Source organism: Oculina patagonica, chromosome 5 (assembly GCF_052425735.1).
Source record: "Oculina patagonica isolate OP01 chromosome 5, crgOcupat, whole genome shotgun sequence".
Taxonomy (NCBI): domain Eukaryota; kingdom Metazoa; phylum Cnidaria; class Anthozoa; order Scleractinia; family Oculinidae; genus Oculina; species Oculina patagonica.
The window spans coordinates 29046058-29065514 of record NC_135762.1 but is presented as its reverse complement, the minus strand read 5'-3'; the positions used below and the strand labels follow the sequence as shown (position 1 = coordinate 29065514).

General features: G+C 37.2%; 1 protein-coding gene and 1 pseudogene across 2 annotated transcripts in view; one reads left to right on the top strand and one right to left on the bottom strand.

Annotated features, from left to right (window-relative positions):
- The first annotated feature begins 464 nt into the window (after nucleotides 1-464).
- LOC144655104 (uncharacterized) lies at nucleotides 465-9863 on the top strand. Its single transcript, XM_078515321.1, has 6 exons — nucleotides 465-642; nucleotides 1306-1707; nucleotides 2505-2672; nucleotides 4932-5078; nucleotides 5620-6116; nucleotides 9733-9863. The coding sequence occupies exons 1-6, from the start codon at nucleotides 564-566 to the stop codon at nucleotides 9772-9774; spliced, it is 1335 nt and encodes a 444-aa protein (XP_078371447.1). The 5' UTR covers nucleotides 465-563; the 3' UTR covers nucleotides 9775-9863.
- LOC144654298 (receptor-type tyrosine-protein phosphatase delta-like) overlaps nucleotides 9603-19457 on the bottom strand; it is a 25586-nt pseudogene continuing 15731 nt past the window's right edge. Inside the window, exons 12-17 of the transcript XR_013570892.1 lie at nucleotides 17828-18029; nucleotides 16934-17036; nucleotides 15979-16243; nucleotides 15237-15282; nucleotides 12777-14182; nucleotides 9603-11942 (exon numbers count right to left, since the gene is read on the bottom strand). The product of XR_013570892.1 is annotated as a receptor-type tyrosine-protein phosphatase delta-like (transcript). The remainder of the gene's footprint in view (nucleotides 11943-12776; nucleotides 14183-15236; nucleotides 15283-15978; nucleotides 16244-16933; nucleotides 17037-17827; nucleotides 18030-19457) is intronic.

Genomic DNA, 19457 nt, shown 5'->3' with positions numbered 1-19457 from the left:
CACTCATTTTTCACAATAGCAATTTCTGAGAATGTCGAGGCTGAAATCTGCCCCAAAATGTATGAAAATGTATGGCATCCTTGGGCTCAGCCAAATTTTTACGCGTTCTGATCGAAAAACGTCTCTGGCTGCCGATAGCTTGGATGGAAATGAATTGCAACTTGAAAAAATTAAGGCTGAACTGTTCAAAGTTGTTTTCGAGTGTCTTAAAAAAAGTCGATAGCTATAGCTGTACCTTGATGTCTAACCGCGAATCTTCCTTTAAATCTAGATGTTCAATGATAATGTTTTTCATGGGTTGTTAAAGTTGCCTACCGCTAACTTCAGAACAGTTTAGACCAAAAATCTGCGAAATCCCCGTGACGTAACTCTTTTAAAGGCCTTGGAATAGTTCGCTACATATTCTAGATCGTTACAGATTCGTTTCAGATTCGTAGCAGATTCGTTACAGATTCTTCCTGTCTATAGCACATTATTTCAATTTCTATTTGCTTTGAACTGAATTTTAGTTAATGCTTTCGCATTCGTTAAACGTGTGATCAGTTTGGTAAACTTATATTAATATGAAGAGGGTAAAAATTGCCATGATTCTGCTGCTTGCTCAGTGTCTTACTAGCGTCACCCAAGGACAGGCTAACAATGGTAAGCTTATTACTTATTAAACCTTCTTCTATTATGTTTGTATTATTTTTGTCCCTCGGGCCCCCTGCATCAGTGATACCAAAGCCAAATCTTAATATTCAATGAATCTTTAGAAATCTCACAAGAAGAACGGTTTGGCAACCAAATAATAAATAACAATGCCGAACTTGTCTACCGATTTGATTATTGTCACTATTTAAGTTCTGCATATAAGGCACTTCTGTATGCAGAGGTTTCGAGATGTTTCGTCTACTTCAGCAAGAAACACAACTAGTGAAACCTTAAGCAATTAATTATCGCACTTGAAGTGTAAATAACCTTACGTTCTAATATAAAGAGGCTTTGCAAACGCGAAAGCAATGCTATTACATTATATAAGCAAGACAAGGAATCAAAAACAGTGGACAAGTTACCTAAAATGATATCGATAGTCCTGTCCTCTTATCTAAAACAAGTAGCAGCAATGATGTATGTCGCGATATCTCTAAAACCTTTATCTAAAAGCAGTGATAACTCAGCAGTCACGCCATTACTCTAAAACTTTTATCTATAAGCAGTCTATGGAAAGAAATGTTTTCTGTTTTCTAAGCAGATGTGAAAGAACCTTAAAAACAAAAAAATAATTATTTATTGCGTTTTTCTATCTTTTTTTTCTGGTTTCAGATGAAGCAGTGCAGGAAGTATGCTCCAGTTATTCCTTCCGCAGGCCTAGAAACACCAATTGGATAAAAGCCACGGAGGAATGCAAGAAGCACGGAGGAAGGCTTGTTTCCATGGAAACCGAAGAAGAATGGAAACATGTGAAGGCCATGGCTAGGACTAGGCAAGGAAGGTGGTTTATTGGTTTGAGAAATATCAGTACATCTCGAAAGTGGTGCTGGCTGAGTGATAACACAAGCTGCATAAACGCAACATTATCTAAACCCTCAAGCTGGCGCTGGAACATGCATGAGCCAAACAATTTAAATTCAGAAAAATGCGTTGAGATGTTGAATAATGGGGACTACAACAACGTTGGGTGCGAAATAAGACACTACTATGGTTTTATATGTGAAAATCATGAAAGTAAGTGCACCTTATAAATAGTAACGTATTTTGTTGTTGTTGTTGTTTCTAGGAGAAGCGTTGGTTTGTTTAAACCTTCAGCAGTCAGTTCTTGCACGAGGCACAGTGCTCTAATGATCAGTGTGTTTTTCGTGTTTTTTTTTCTTTTTCTTTTTTTTTTTCTTTTTTCGAGCTCCTCTTACTTTGTCGATATGCTTTTTTTACGTGGTATCCTAAACGTGGTGAATTACTACCGTGATATAGATACTAGTTTAGTTTCCGGCAACATAACAAGCTTCCCTGATTCTTTTATCGAAAGACACTTTCTTTTCCTAGGTCAGTTATAAACGCGGGAGTTGTGAATACACAAATCTTGCTATTTGTTGCACAGTTACGTGGCTATCGTTGTGTATTGTATAACGATACCACAGTAAATACTGTATATAGTCAGGGACATATTTTCCAACTGACGTTTCGACGTTTGGACGGGTGTCCATATATGGAATTGATGACAGTTGACAAATCAAATAACTGATCAACTTGACAAAGCAACCAACTATGCAAATATCAATCAACTGAGTGAGCAAGGCTAACGCTTAGTAGTTTTTATATTACTTTGTACAACTTTGTGTAACTTCTAAACGCTTTGTAAATAGCCAACTGGTCCGCCTCCTGCCAGTTGGCATTTGTAACAATTTTCTGTCCGATTAACAATATTTGTTTATTTATTTAAAGTTTCCTCAATTAGAACAGCAGTGCTAAATACGTTGACACTAAAAAAGTGAGTTATTTATTTTATTTTTATCTTTTCTTTATAGATTGTACTGAAGTTTCAAAATTAAAGAAAGATATATTTTTCTCGAAAACAATAATCAAAAAAACAACCACCCCTAAGCCTTTGACAACGAAGAAAAAATCGTCCATTCCGGTGGATACAAATTATTTGATTACTAAACCTGAAGTACAGCACAGTATTGCCACTAAAGGTAGGATTTACAGCGGTGCTCGCTAATTACATGTGTATAATTTTGTCTTTGATTCTGAATGGCGTTTGAATTCATTTAATCAATTAGTCAATCAATCAATCAATCAACCGATGTGTCGTTCTGTCTGTCTGCCTCTTTCTGTCTGTTTAAAAATTTAAACAGATAAACCTTACTCGGCTCTCATGAAAACCAATTGTAAATTGATGAAATTCCGAGTTTAAATAAAGTGTCACTCACTCGCTCACTCTGTCTGTCTGTCTGTCTGTCTGTCTGTCTGTCTGTCTGTCTGTTTGTCAGTCTGTCAGTTTGTCTTTCAACACCCACAAGCAATTGACCACTATTGCAGGAACGACAACAACTAACATAATAACGACACTCACATCGATTTTAGTTATGGGAAATGTTTCGTCTGCAACAGTACCATCCAGTCAAGAGAAAATTACAAGTAAAGTGACACAAGGCGAGTGTGATGATCCAATGAAGTTAGGATGATGGCATACTTTTAAACTCCTATATGCAAGTCTTTTACTACGTTAGGTGACTGATCTTTTTATATGACCGCTCCAAGTTTACGGAATGATCTTCCTATTTTTATCAGAAAATTCCATCTGTAAATAGTTTTAAAAGGTATATTACGGTTCATTTGGATCAGAAGGCATTTTTTAGCTATAGTTGTTTAATTTTTATTAACTAGTATTTGCACCAATGATGTATTTTAGTATTTTAATTTATTTAAATGGCCGTTTAGTATAGTTTTATGTGTTTTTTTTTTTTTTTTTTTACAAATATTTGCTTAAAACAGTATTATTTATTTAAATAGCATGTACATATAATTTGTAGTAAATAATAAAGATGGTAAATTTTAAGCTCAGTAATAAATAATGAAGATGAAGTGTTCAACATGACACGAGCATGGGACAAAGAAAAATTCTGAGTCCCCGACGGGAATCGAACCCATGGCGTCCTGCATACTGCTAGGATCAGCAATGTCGAATTCATCAAGTTTGTAGTAAATAATAAAGATGGTAAATTTTAAGCTCGGTGATAAATAATGAAGATGAAGTGTTCAACATGACTCGAGCATGGGACAAATTCGACATTGCTGATCCTAGCGGTATGCAGGACGCGTGTCACTTATCAACCTAGTAAAATGGCCCAGCTTACAACGAGTCTCTCGTAGCTCAGTTGGTTAGAGCGCCCAACCGGTATCTGGGAGGCCATGGGTTCGATTCCCGTCGGGGACTCAGAATTTTTCTTTGTCCCATGCTCAAGTCATGTTGAACACTTCATCTTCATTACATATAGTTTGTTCTACACCATAAGGTAGTACTTATTGGTCATGACTTCTCGTGACGTCCCAGAGTCCGTAGCTTATACCCGCGCAGCTATCTTCGATTGTACACATGTCAATGGCATAAGAAAATTACAGTATTTAATTCACAATTATCCTACAACGAAACGAACTAGCACTGTGAAACTATTGAAACATACTTGAATAATAAAATTAAAAATTCGGTAAAACCTACATGTGCCAAATTATAGTTTTCATGGCAACATGTTGTGCCATTTGCAAACGACACTTCTCGTAATCCTTTTTGCAAGATGTTAGTGATGGGGAAGCTTTAATGGCGGGTTTAAAGGAAAACAATGGGCTTCCTGTTGACTGACTGACTGACTGACTGACTGACTGACTGACTGACTGACTGACTGACTGACTGACTGACTGACTGATTGACTGACTGTCTGACGGACGGGCGGGCGGGCGGACGGACGGACGCACGGACGGAAGGACTAACTGACTGACTGACTGACTGACTGACTGAATGACCGACCGACCGACCGACCGACCGACCGACCGACCGACCGACCGACCGACCGACCGACCGACCGACCGACCGACCGACCGACCGACCGACCGACCGACCGACCGACTAGCCGGTAAACTAACTGGCTGGCTCTTTGGTTGGCTAAGTAAGTGATGAACAGCAAACATATTTCGTGCATTAATTTCCATCAACGGAATCCTGGCAACGATTTGATGACAATAAATGATTGACTTTAAAAAAAGAAAATCATAATTGTGGTCTCGGAAAAGTCAATGCTTTGATGGAGCTTAGATAAAATTATCGTCCTCTGGATAATTTTTAAAATTACAAATCTCCATGCCATAAATATTTTTTATCTATTTTATTTCGACATCAAACTGCATACCTTTTCATTAAAATTTACGTTCGGTGCATTTTTATTCAAAATTTGCAGGGGTATCAATGGAAACAGGCAGTTCAAGTGCGCAATCGAATTCAAGCCTGATCATGATACTGGTCATCGTTCTAGCAGTGGTTGTGGGGATCCTACTTGCTGTTTTAGCGTATATTATTTGGCGGAAGAAAGTCTTCAAAACAAAAGGTGATTGTACCTTCGTGTAATAGTTTATATACTACCAATGCTAGAATGAGCTCAGTCAAGCAGAATATAGTATTTGTATCTGGAGTTGTTATCCATTTTAAGAAACAGTTCTTTATTTTTCTTTCCAGCAGTAAATATGAATAACATAGATTTTCCTTGGCAATTAAATTTAATTTTCGCCAATTTTGCTCAATCTGTAACTTCAACCTGACATGGTTATGCGATTACTGTTGAGCGCACTCATCACAGAAACCGCTTCAAGATGAAAGAAGCTTGCTGCTTTTACTAGCGGTGTATAATAAATACAAACGCATCCATAACTGCAAGCACAAAAGCCTTATACAAACCAAGGAAACACAACCACCAGCTCAAATATCAATAAGGATTAAAACTAGAGCGTGTACAATAAAACTGTTCTAAGTTAAACGTACCTTAGGCTATCTATTGAAATTGTCGCAGTGGAGAAGCATTCCTTAAGTTATAAACTGAGTAAGCCATGTGTCTCCTGTAGTGATCTTAGGTATGCTAAATTTTATTACAGGAAGAAAGAGACAATCTGGAAATCTTGAGAGCACTGGAGTCGAAACTCAAACTGCACATGCAATGCAAAACTTTCACGATCGAGCTCAGTATCAAAGAAATAGCCATGAGATGGTCGACCCAGACGATTTTTCTACGCAGACAGAAGCGATAGAGATGGCCAACTTGGATTACACTTACGCAGTTGTCAGAAACCCCAAGAAGAATCCAACACCATCATCCGCCGGGGTATCTGCACCCCCTCAGCAACATTTGTCAACATTCAAAGAAGAAGTCACTTTAGCGACTTCAGCTTCCTTAAGTCAGTCTCTGAAGGATGAAAATTACGTTTATGCAAACGTTGAGCTAGGGTTGATCGGGCAACGCAAATCTGAAGCATCAAAACCAAGTCCCGCAACAGCTAAAAAGCCTGAAGAGCATACAGATCGGAGAGATGGTAAACAGGACTACCTGTATGCTGTTGTTGACAAAGCTAGAAAGAAAAAGAAAAATGATGAGGTAATATATATGTTAGGCCAAGTTAAAAAAAAATGTTTCTCGTTCGGATTTCTATAAAAAGAGAGCGGGTGGGTGCTTTTTTGTTATTTTTTAATTTATTATTTTGTTGCATTGCTTACCTGTGTTGTTTGAATATCGATTTTTTTTTTCGTACATCCTGCAAGGTAAAAAAAATGTTTCTCGTCCGGATTTCTATAAAAAGAGAGCGGGTGGGCGCTTTTTTTGTTATATTTTAATTTATTATTTTGTTGCATTGCTTACCTGTGTTGTTCGAATATCGTTTTTTTTTTCATACATCCTGCAAGGTAATTTTACCTATACAGTACGGACCTAGCGTACGAAGCCTGGGTTCGTATTAAGGTGGCTCGACCCAGTTTTTTTCTAGCGATACCTATCAACTTTGAAACCCTCATACTTAAAGGGATTAATGTCAATGACAAAACTACTATATCACATGCATTACACATAGACTGAACTGCAATATGATATACATTTTTTGGCGATCAGAATGAATATCACGTGGCAATGACGTCACACAGGGTTTTACTCTGAATCGAATTTTAGGCGGTAACCGCATTTTCTCTCGAGATCCTCCACGCTACGTATACCTTGGGTGTTTGCCTTCATCTCAGTGGAGTTTCATCGAAATCTACAAGAGGAATTTTGAAATATCTTGGAATTTCTTTTTAGATGGTATAATTTATGCGTAAAATAAAGTCAAGACTTCATATAAAGAAATTTGCTTCTTTTTTTATGTTTAATGAGAGGATTTAGCCCCCATTCCTTTAAGAAATGTCCCATATAGTACATCCAAACCTTTAGAAGAAAGTAGACTTGCGCGATTTCGAAAAATATGAAAATATCTTAATCGGAGAAGAGCTCAATGTTTAGCTCTATTTACCATTTTTACGGCTACTTTTGCAAAAAAGCGATTATTTCAAAAACCCGTCGATGAAATTTTTCCAAAATTTTTCAGGATGAAAAATAATCAGTACACCACACAATCCCTAAATTTCATGCTCATTGAAAATTTCTAAGGTTGTCTAAACTAAACGCAAAATTGAGTAAACATTGAAGCGATGTCGAAGTTTGAGATAATTTTGTGCTCTGGGATTTCCTTTTGTTTCGAGTTAAGCACAACATCGAATTCCTGTGCACCACGCGTGAAATGACTTCGCTTGGCTACCTTCCGAAAGCTTTTCGAAATCTTTCCGAAATATGGAACAATGGAAAAGAAATTGTCACGCATTAGCTTTTAATTTCTTGTTGGGTCGACGTCTTGGCTGAGATAAAAGTTAACCGGCTTTGAGTTTGGTGTTGTGTGACTGCTTTCTTCAGTTGAAAATGTATTCATTCATCCATTATTGTTTACTTGAAATCGATGAGAATATTACCATATTCCGAACTATTTCGGAAAGCTTTCGGAGGGTAGCCAAGCGTGGTCATTACACGCGTGGTGCACAGGAATTCGATGTTGTGTTTAAATCGAAACAATAGGAAATCCCAGAGCACAAAATTATTCAAAACTTCGACATCGCTTCAATGTTTACTCAATTTTGCTTTTAGTTTAGACAACCTTAGAAATTTTCAATGAGCATGAAATTTAGGGATTGTGTGGTGTACTGATTATTTGTCACGCTGAAAAAATTTGGAAAAATTTCATCGACGGGTTTTTGAAATAATCGCTTTTTTGCAAAAGTAGCCGTAAAAATGGTAAATAGAGCTAAACATTGAGCTCTACTCCGATTAAGATATTTTCATATATTTCAAAATCGCGCAAGTCTACTTTCTTCTAAAGGTTTGGATGTACTATATGGGACATTTCTTAAAGGAATGGGGGCTAAATCCTCTCATTAAACATAAAAAAGAAGCAAATTTCTTTATATGAAGTCTTGACTTTATTTTACGCATAAATTATACCATCTAAAAAGAAATTCCAAGATATTTCAAAATTCCTCTTGTAGATTTCGATGAAACTCCACTGAGATGAAGGCAAACACCCAAGGAATACGTAGCGTGGAGGATCTCGAGAGAAAATGCGGTTACCACCTAAAAATCGATTCAGAGCAATACCCTGTGTGACGTCATTGCCACGTGATATTCATTCTGATCGCCAAAAAATTTATAACATATTGAAGTTCAGTCTATGTGTAATGCATGTGATGTAGTAGTTTTGTCATTGACATCAATCCCTTTAAGTATGAGGGTTTCAAAGTTGTTAGGTATCGCTAGAAAAAAACTGGGTCGAGCCACCTTAAAACGCAGAAAAAAAAAACATGCCTTACAGAATTTTGAACTAGGTGCAAAGTGAAAGTAACACATGTTGGATTTAATGTTCCTTCAATTTTTCCGATAACAAATAACTAAAAAGGCATTTTGTTATTATGTTATTTGTTCTCGGATATTTTAACTTGACAGGCAAATAACAGAAACGGTTAGTTGCAACTAAGAAGAAACCTCAACTTTTTTTTTATCCTGTTAACGCTGGAACCTAACTGTGAGACGGTTTAAATATTCTAAAACTTATCAACGGTCTCACAAAAAGCTTGCCGAAGCTTTTAATTTTGTGAGACTTCTCTTTTCACTTTGATATAAGCAAGTTGCACTACACTCGTCGATTCATTTCTTTTAACAATCTCTAACTTTCAGATCCTGTAATGGAAATTAAGAACGATTTGTTCGAGATGAGAAAGGCATAGCTCGAGCTAACTTTATAGTTCATTGTGTTCCATTGTTGTGCAAGATACTTCACTCTCAGCAAGGCCTCTCTAGCTCAACACATAAGTAAAAACAAGCAACAAAGAATTGGGAAGGCAAAGCGGCTTAAGGTGGCTGGCATCAACGACCTCGATGAACCCCACGTTTTATTATTGAACATTGATCAGCAAGTTAAGATACAACAATTTCAAGCAAAGTTAAAACAATTATATTAGACCATTTTAGAGCCACCTTAAATTTTCAAAAATTTAAGGTGGCTCTGAAACCACTTCTTAGAATTTTTTTAACTTTATAGGAAGTTGTATCTTCACATGCTGCTCAATGTTCCAATTATGAATTTAAGTGAGGGTCATTGAGCTCGTTCTGATTTATAAGCACTAAAAGCCAAAATTTAGGGTGCTTTTAAACGGTCATACTGTAGCCATGGTAACCAATGACGTCAATAAAATAAATAAAACGTATTCAACAATCAAATACCAATTTAAAATGATTTACTGATAAAGATTTGTAGTACTGACCCGTCGAAGTATAAGAGCTATAAAGTGCTGAAAACCGATACCAGCTACCTTCATCAAAAGTACCCAAGATTGCTTTTTACGCCAATTTTCGCTTGCTACATATTGTTTTTGCTCCATAAATCAGATTCCTATGGAAAGAGGCACGATTTAAAGGAACTTGTTCCTTTTTCAGTCAATGTTGTGGGGATTATTGTTATATCGATATTCTTAGTCAGTTCTTGCAATAGAATGCAGAATATGCTCCTGCTTTGCTTTTTTGGCCCTTTAATACGAGATAAACTTGTGATGATATGTTTAATACAATTTATGTAACACTTGCAAGTTCGTTAATACATAATTATCTTATTGTATTTTAATCTTTACACGTTTTTATTTTCTAGGACGCTTTTGGTACCGTATATGCAGTGCTTGACTTCGCATAAATCAATGCTGAAAAACAATCAACTCGCACGGTTTATTCCGACATAAAATAAAGAACGTTGTAAGATAGATAACGGGTGATACTAAGTAACTACAGCTGATTATGACGTTGTCTATATTTTTTTCGGTTCCAACTTGAATTATTGAAAAAAAAAAATAAGTACCATGCATGTTTGTTTGTTCAGAGTTAACTTTGGTTTGTTTATTTGATTGTTTGCTTTTTTCAAAGATGGCATCTAACATTGGCCATTGAACTTCAAAGTATAGTCTTCGTTTGTTGCGCATTTTTCTGCATTTTTTTGAGGAATTAGTTTATTACCGAAGGATCTAACCTTAACGTTAAATCTAACCCTAACGTTAACGGATTTCTATGGAACTTGGCATGGTAATCCATGGTAACCTAATGCCTGCTTTCGCCGAAAGACGTTTGCTACGACAGTACTAGTAACTAAAAGATAACCAAATAATGTAAATAACAGCATAATTAGTTCGTGTATTCGGCATTAGGATAAATGTTGCTTCTTATTGAAGTGGTATTAATACGAATTTAACTAAGGTCACTTTAAGTAATGCTAATGTGATTGTAGCTAAAAGCATTATTTCCGTTAGTAAGTCGAATTACTAATTTTTAATGTAACACAGCTTATTCTCGAGAAAAAACCTACTGACGTAGCCAATTTAAATTATGTCATCTTGTATAGTAAGCTACGGGCTTTCTTATCAGTGGAAAATAATTTCGCTACTCCTCAATAGAACGAAAACTCCGGGGAGGGGTTTCATCCACCTCCCTCTTGTACGATGGTAAGGGTATGAATTTGAGGGTACGTCCGATGGTTAAACCCAAGTTTAGAGCTTAGAGGGATGGAGGAAGGGGTAGGGCGAGAGAGAGAATGGAGAAAGTGTACTCAGTCTCTACTCATAGGATGAAACGGGTGTATTATGTAATGACTCTGTTTTGCCACTGTTACAACAGGCAGGTCAGTTTGCTTGAACCAGAAAGCCACGATATTGGACACGACAAATAAATGAATAAAATATTTTCGGTCAAAGGTGTTTAACTTCGTAAGTTCTTTAATGTCCCCTTGACTCTCAGCCAAGTTAAGTAGACTGTGATAAGTCAATATGCCCAGTAAGGCCATGTTATATGTTGTGGACAGTTTTCAGTTTGCTTTTGATTTGGTTTTGTTCAATCTAGTTTGATGTTGAAACCTTTTGTTTTCTAGTATTCGCTATCATTATTTATCATTTGATGCAATTTTTTCTTCCTTTTAATTGGCTACCACGTGATCTACAAATAACTGCCCGGCTACAAATAATGTTCTGCACATGCGCATTAGCGTCTGACAGTGTTTTGCTACAAAAAATATTCTGCTCATGCCTAGTTGTGTCCACTTCCGAGAAAAATGGCAGCTCGTTTTCCAGAGGGAAAGAAGAGCGGTTGCATTTGTCTACTAGGCCCGAAAAAACAGCGAAACTACAAAGAACGCAATGGAAATTCCTCTTATTTTATTTCGGCAATATTTGAAAGAGAAAGAATTGGATGAAGACCAGCTCGTATTATCGAAGGCGAAGTCACGCTTTCGTCTGCATTAATTCAGCAAGAACTAGTGCGGTTTCCACGCAGTTCCCGAAGGTACTTTGTGCGAAACAAATTTAGTGATCGAATGATAAAACAATTATGGAACTCGGTTCTCGCAAAATATCGTGATTTGTCAGCTGAGGCAAATAGTTGATGTGCGAGACACTGACAAATCACGATATTTTGCTCAATCTCGTCCAATAACTGTTAAATATTTACCAGAAACTAAAAGGAATAGAAAAAAATCAAACTGGATTGGAAATGTTAAGGCGAAAGCTTAGTTTAAACCACATCATTTAATTAAAAATCTTGCTTGCCAGCCTTTCGTAGACAACTATTTTTTTTCGCTTTTATCCTGTTAATCCTTTTAAGTTTTAAGTTGTGATTTCATAAGTTGATCGTTGTTTAATAATTGTTTTCATAATCGGTGGATATTTCCGAGACGTTCTCGTAGTTTGGGCGACTCTCTCCATCTTGGCACGAGTGTTGTGTGTTATCATCAAATTCAGCAGCAGAATCATCCAAGTGTGGTATTTGTCCATCTGTATTACTTGGTTTCACCAACGCTGTGTAAACAAGTGGGTCATGTCCCTATTCAAAAGCGTGAAGAATAAATTTAATTAGATAGCCATCAAGCTGCAACTAGATAAAAGGACATACATCTGTAGCAGGCTGTTAAAGGCCCGCTAATACAGGCAACATTTTTGTTCAACTTGTCTGAAAATTTTATGGTGAAGCGAAATGTTATTGCATTGCTGTAACTTGTGTTACTGGAAGTCTGTTGAATTGCCTTTGACAGTTTTACAGTGATCTCTTTCGTTTGGACACGCTCTGCGTAAAATATATTTATACTAAAACTCTCGCATGTAAACAAAAACAAAGGCCTAGCTGACTAGGGTCCTTCAAGAAGAAAAAAAAAATGTTAGGGCTTGCCAGGTGATTGTCAGATTGTTTTAACAATTTTTTTGTAAAGTTTACAAGCCATTTTGTTGCAATAATGAAACTATTCGAGGAAAACTACATGAAGATAAACGCCAGTTCTGTTGGTGGCATAGGGATTCCCAGACTCCTTTCTAAATGGGCATATTGCTTTTTAAATATGACAACTTGTGTCATTTTTCTTCTTAAAATGAATCAAACGACCTCAAATTTACTTGTGAGTTACTTTAGGGGAAGCTTACGCCAAGTGGCCCACACTTGTCGAATCTTATCCCGGTTTCTATTAGCATTAAGCAGCAAGGAATATTTCTACCCCTCCCCCCCCCCCCCCCCACCTGGGTGGAGAGAGGCAATAAGAAAGTAAAGTGTCTTACCCAAGAACACAAGACATTGACCCCGGCCAGGTCTCGAACCCGGACCACTCGATCCGGAGTCCGGTGCACTAACCATTAGGCCACCGCGCCTCCCATATTGTGAGCTACTTACTTGCATTGTATTTTTATCAAGCATAGTATATTGTCCATGCAAACTCGGAACTGCATGTCTGTTGTTCCTTCCGTCGATATTAGTGTCTTCTTCTAGGGGTGAGCCAGGATGTCTCACAACATTTACTGCATCTACACTCTCATAATTTTCCTCATCTGAAACCTCGTTTTTCTCTGAACCTGAAATATTTGTTAAAAAATATTTTGAAACACGAAACGTTTTTGCATAAAGCCGTTTTGATCATGTTGGTAATGCCAGCAAATACATAGTCTACGCAAATTCCAGTGTTTAGACCACACTTATTTAGAGATTAAATTTACGACGACTAATTTACTGCTTACAGAGGGTCTGCATGGGGGGGGGGGGGGGGTGCACATGTCGGTAATCAGTTAAAATTTTATTACTTTGTCGGTTTTTAGTTATATTTTTCGCCATTTGTCGCTAGTCGGTATGAATTGGAGGGGCCTCATGTCGGTAGTCAGTTAAAATTAAATTATTTTGTCGTTTGTCAGTTATATTTTTCGCCCTTTGTCGGTAGTCGGTTAACCCCATTCAGACTCTCCTTACATGGTCTTTAAATAGATCAAGATTTAAAGCTTTTAAAAATCGTCACTATGAAAGACACTTATCATTACAGTTTGCCAAATCTTAAGACCTTTCTCCAAACTGCTTACTATAGTATACGTTATTTTGGACGTATCGGCAAGCCCCCTTCTTCGCAAATCATTTATTCATTGGCAAGAACATTGTTATTAGCAACTGTCTGTCCTCAAACTTCTGTCAATTTTTTTAATTTGCCCCCCCATCGATAACTTTAAATTAAAGGCAAAATTGACGATCTTACCGAATACCGCTCTGGTTTGCATTAGAAGAAAATACGAAAATGAAAAGGGAGGCAAAATTTAAAAATATCTCCAAACAGCTGTTTCGTTTGGCCGCCTGGTTAACTGATACTTATATATAACTATCCATACTCACTTTAGACACAAACTTGAATGTGCCTCATTTTATATATATCTACCCATATACAGGGTAATTTTAGAAAATTGTGGGTAGCAGACCAAAGTACTACAAATGCAATACAAATAAGTGGATGGACCACTAACATGTAAAACGTGTTTAAAAACATCAAATAATATATCATGAAATACTTATCCTTGATTGCGCTTATATATCTGAAAGTCCATTATTGTTTATTTTCGTTTTAACATATTAAACAAGTTAAGTTTAAATCTACTTGCCTTTAGCTTTTGACTGCCTCCATCGTACAAATCCAAACACAATAATCGCGGTCAATACCAGAAGCAGAACTCCTTCAACGGATGCAGCTATAACCCATGCAACAGAATAATTTTGGGCTCCGTTCCAGGGAATTGGTGGCGACATCGAGAAATGTAATAATGATCCTAATAAAGTAAAAAAATGACGCTGTGATTTATAACTGGCAATCAACTAGCTAAGACAGGTACCTTTTATTCTCGTGTTGCTTTTGTTAAATACTTGCACACGGTGTAACATTACTTTCCTGATAGGTTAAACGATTTGTTCCACGCGTATACATCCTTCAGGATCTTGTTTAGCTGCGCAATAGCAATGTCTATCGTATCTCCTATACAGTAAGCCGTTGTGTCATCTGCGTACATATAGACGATTTAAGTCGCTTCCACGCTGATTTTTTGGTTTATGGCTTCAATCGTCGATAGATTGCAGAGAGAAAACAATGGGATTTTAGGGAGTCAGTAATTATTAGGACAACCCTGAAATCTAAGACGGATACATACAGATGACATACTGCTCACTCGCTTTTTCGTTCACCGCTGACTTGATATGAAATGGATTATACAAAGGCTTTCATTACTAAAACAAAAATACTAATATTCCTCACCAGCAAGCAGACTTTCACTGGGAGGGGGTATAGCCCATTGCTTTTAAATTCAATTGAGATTTGACTGAAAGATTTAAGGTGGCTCAACTAGAGAAGTTTGATAATTAACTACGTCGCCATTACCAATGCTATCGAAAAACGATCACCACAGTTGTATTAGATAAAGATGATTTTTTTTTATGACCAGTGTTATATTTACATCGGAGTTGCCATAACGACGGACTGACGTCATTGCGTTTTTTACTTTCGCTCGTATTCCTCTGCACCAGGATATTTTTTTTCGAAAATCGTTAAAGGAGCTTTTACCACACACAGCCGCCCCGATATTGGCAAAGTTCGAACAAATTTTATGGGACCGTTATCGAAATATTTGGGGATAATATGAACTATACCTCACTATGGCAACTCCGATGGCTATATAGCACTGGTCATAACAAAAAAAAAAAATACTCTGCGGTGATCGTTTTTCGATAGCATTGTTAATGGCGACGTAGTTAATTCTCAAACTTGAGCGGTATTACCCCTTGAAAAAAATCCAGTTGCGTTACTTTAAGCATAACCGATGCAATAGTTACCTGTCCACGGAAGGCTTAAACCCGCTGCTTTTCCAAATATCCATTTCTATGCAGATGATAAAAGGAAACCGTATCACACTGTCACGGTATAAAATATATCATATACAATATAACAATATATGATAATTTACAGAAAGTGTTACCCTCCGACAGATAAATTCAAGCGTGACGTTACTTTGGAATTTGAGGCAACCATTGACTAGATAGCGGGGCTCTTATGGCACTAGGGTTCGCGGCTACGCCTTGTAATTCGTCAATAGTCTACCACTCAGAAATGAAATGGCTCCAGAGACAGAAAAGACCAAAGTAAAAACATAGATAAGGGATAATTTTTCGGACCATGCCTGGAGTGCGTTACAAATAGTTGTACCATTATTATGAGTGCCAACAGGACACACCGTAAATTTAAAATCCATAGTAATTATTTGTTGAAAAAAAGCAAAAGAAAAAACGACAATATCGCAAGGTCTTTAAGGTTAAAAAGAAAATTCCTGTAATCCAACTGGTTGTGTGAAAAAGTGACAACCCTCCCTATGCAACAATTCACTTTCCTAATGGTACAGCTCTAAAAAACGTAGAACCCTTGTTGGACAGTTAACTTTCAACTGAACCTGACAAGACTGATATTCGTGTAGGTATAACACGTGGTATCCTGATCACGTGCAAGCGTTTTGACATTTTATGGATGGATTGATATAATTCTGACATTCCTTGCTTACACGACAAAATTATGCATGCTTACCCCATTATGCTCGGTTACTGCTCTCAAGTACACGGTGTAATACGTCCCTGGCTGCAGCGGAGCATTCTCATAACCACCGTAAAATTTTCCATTGCCAAGAGTAAACTCGTCAGGAAGTTTACCTCTGTCGAATTGAGCTGTGATGTAGAATTGATCGCTATTTGCTTGCGCTTCTTTGTAGCCAAAAATTTTATCTGGTAGAGAGGGTGTATCTCGTTTGGTGACTTTTGCGAGGACGAACGTCTCTAGTATGAGCTGGTGAAAACTGGAAATTGAAACGGCAGTAACATTAATAGCATAAATGACAACAATAGAAAACGACTTTGACAAAGTAAATACTGTGAACAGCCCCGGTTTAAAGAGTTCAAATGTTACGAACAAACGTTACTTTAAAAGGCGTCGACCAGCCTTTATTAATCAAGTGATTAGATATCACGAGTTTCCGCCTATAATTACACTGCAGAAACTGAACCCTTTACAGACTTACAATTTTTTTTAATCACTGTATTTTTTTAACATCTCAATACTCTACTTGTAAATTCAATGTCTGTAAACGTGCACACTTACAGACATTTTGTAAAACCCACAAAACATCTGGAAATTTTGGCCCATTTCGTGGATGCAATGTTCTCCTTGTAAATTTTGCAATAGTTTACAGATATTTTATAAGACTTATATACACTTTTGTAAAATGTTTATATTTCTCAAGTCTGTAAACGTGCAGACCTACAGAGATTTTGTAAAATCAATCGATTTTATTGGGCATGTAAATTTTATGGATTCTTTGTAGAATGTCATGAAAGTCTGTGAAAGGCTCAGTTTTTCCATTGAAAAGAGCATTGTTTCGGTTCCTAATGGCATATATTCCCTCGGATACCCGGAGCACCTGAGAACGTTTGAGTGGGGGTGGCCTATGACGTAAAATCATTTTAATAAAGATTTCCTGCAGACTTACATGATTTTTCCGTTGCTATCTGATAATGGTGTTAGAGAAACAGTAATTGCTGTTGGCGTGACATCATCTTTAACGAACCGGGGAGGAAGTGGCGGAGGGGGCGCTGAAATGAAAATGTAAACAACAAAAATTATTAAATAGGTAAATGTACGAAAACAGTGAGTATCCTACAGTGGAAATCTAACTAAAAACAAAGAGGCATGCAAAACAAAAATGATAAACAATAAACATTAAAATTGAAACCGAACAATCTCCACTAAATAAAAGAATACTTTGGCAATCAGTTTTTCAAATTTATTCCAATTCTGTTGCTGCAGAAAACATCCATTCACAACCCACCACCCGTCCCCCGCCTCCCAAGGACTTTTTCATCTCAATTGATCAGCCCATCCGGAAATTCCAGCTCAGCTACATACCTTCCTAAACAAACGGATGGCTTCTGAGACTCTCCCACACCCTACCCCTTCTGAATTTCTAATAACCTTTATGGAGTGGGTATGGACTATTTTCTGGAATCCCTGCGATAACCAGTCATCATATAAATGGTACAGTCTAACTTCTACGGACACCAAAGGTTTAGGATAAAGTGTCCGTATTATGTAGTTTTCCGTATCACAGAGGTACAGTTGATATGAATTTTGGTTACATTCGAAACAAGGAAACTGTCCGTAATTGGGAAGTGTCCGCATTATAGTGGTGTCCTTGATCGAGGAGAGGTTCGATTGTCAGTAATGCATATAGCGTCTACTTATACGAGGTTTTCATTATCAAACGTCCAGCAGAAATAAGTACATTAAATAGTGAACCAGTCCTTAACGCATACCTTTTGATGGTATTTGTAGTATGACAATACCACAAAAATCACATACTCGAAAATGAGCCCTTCGTGCATACCTCCTGATGGTGTTTGAAGTGCAACAAGGTCGCTTCGAACGCCATCTCCTTTCACTGTAGTTGCCTTAACATACACACTGTATTTCGTACCAGGCTTCAACACTTCCTTTTTTATAACAGTACGCGGAGAGCTTACAGCTACTACTACTTGGGTGTCAACCCTGAATGAACTGTTGAAGTCTCTTCTGCCCTCACAGTACACCTTGAAATAGAAAATAAAAAAATAGCACGGAGACTTATAAATAAGAAGTGAAGAGTCAGAGGGATGAGACATACTTGTAGAAAGCAACACACCCTTCCGTACCAGCGTCTACGACAAGAGAGATGACTTTACATTTCGGATTGTAAATTTTCCTCATATGGACAGCAACATTCCAGCCAATCCGGCCTATCGTGTTTATATATCTCAATTGGTGAGATATGCCAGGATCTGCACATCCAAGATGGACTTCAAACAGAGACTCCGATGTCTTTCTTCACAACTGCTTCAGCAAGGCTTCAAATCAGCATTGCTTCTTAAATCGTTTAATAAATTATTAAAACGCCACGGCGCATTAATTGAAAAATATGGCGCTTCGATAAGAGAGTTAAGATCGGCAGCTCATCGTTAAAAACCATAAAGTATCCTTTGCTTGTTGGTAGTTTTTATATCTTTTTAACAATCCTAGTTTCTCTGTTCACGCACTGTTTCATCTCACTATTATGTAAGTGCGCGCGCTAGTCTTGTGCTCGTGATATCATGCGCGCGCTTTGCTTAATTTATTTGACGTGTGCGCTTAGTTCGTAATTTAACGGTTTACATTTATTTACGTTATTTTCCTTATTATTTTGTCTTGTCTGTAACTGTGCTCACATCGTGGGTGGCTCCTCCTAAAATGTTCTGCAATTGGTATAGGATTTAATGGAGCCGAAACCAATTGTCAAGCAAAGTGGATACCATTGAGGCAAATGTACATCCGCAGGGTACTTTGTTTTGTCTTCAAATGTGTATCTGGAGGTGCTCCGGTCCAATTACAACACTTGTGGACGGAGCAGAAGACTAATTACAATCTTAGAAGGAAAAATTGCTTGTCAGTACCAAGACCAAAGACTGACTTTCTCAAAAAGTCGATTACTTATGAAGGGGCCACATTATGGAATTCTTTGAATAACGAGGCCCGCCTTAAAGAATCGTTGGCAAGTTTCAAGGGTGCTTTGAAAGTATTAGGGATTTAGAGGTTGTGTATTTTTGTTTGTTTGGAATGCTTAGTTTGTAGTCTTTACTTGTTATTTAAGGGTTTAGTTAGATTCAATAGTAATTTGTAAACACGACCACATCAGCTATGCTGCAAAACATTTATCGTGTATAAATAAAAGCTTTTATTATTATTATTATTATTATTATTATTATTATTATTATTATTATTATTATTATTATTATTATTATTATTATTGCACGCATTTTAGGCATCCTTCTAATGAACGGTTACGGCAATTAGATATTTTCAGGAGCGTCATTACGTTCATGGTCTGTCCCCTTAGAATTGTAGGTATGAATTGTTTTGACAGTCAAAGCTTGAATTTTCATTTCGGTGAGAATCTGGTATTCTGGTTTGTTTAGCTTGGAAAGACTTCATGAAGTCAATGAACT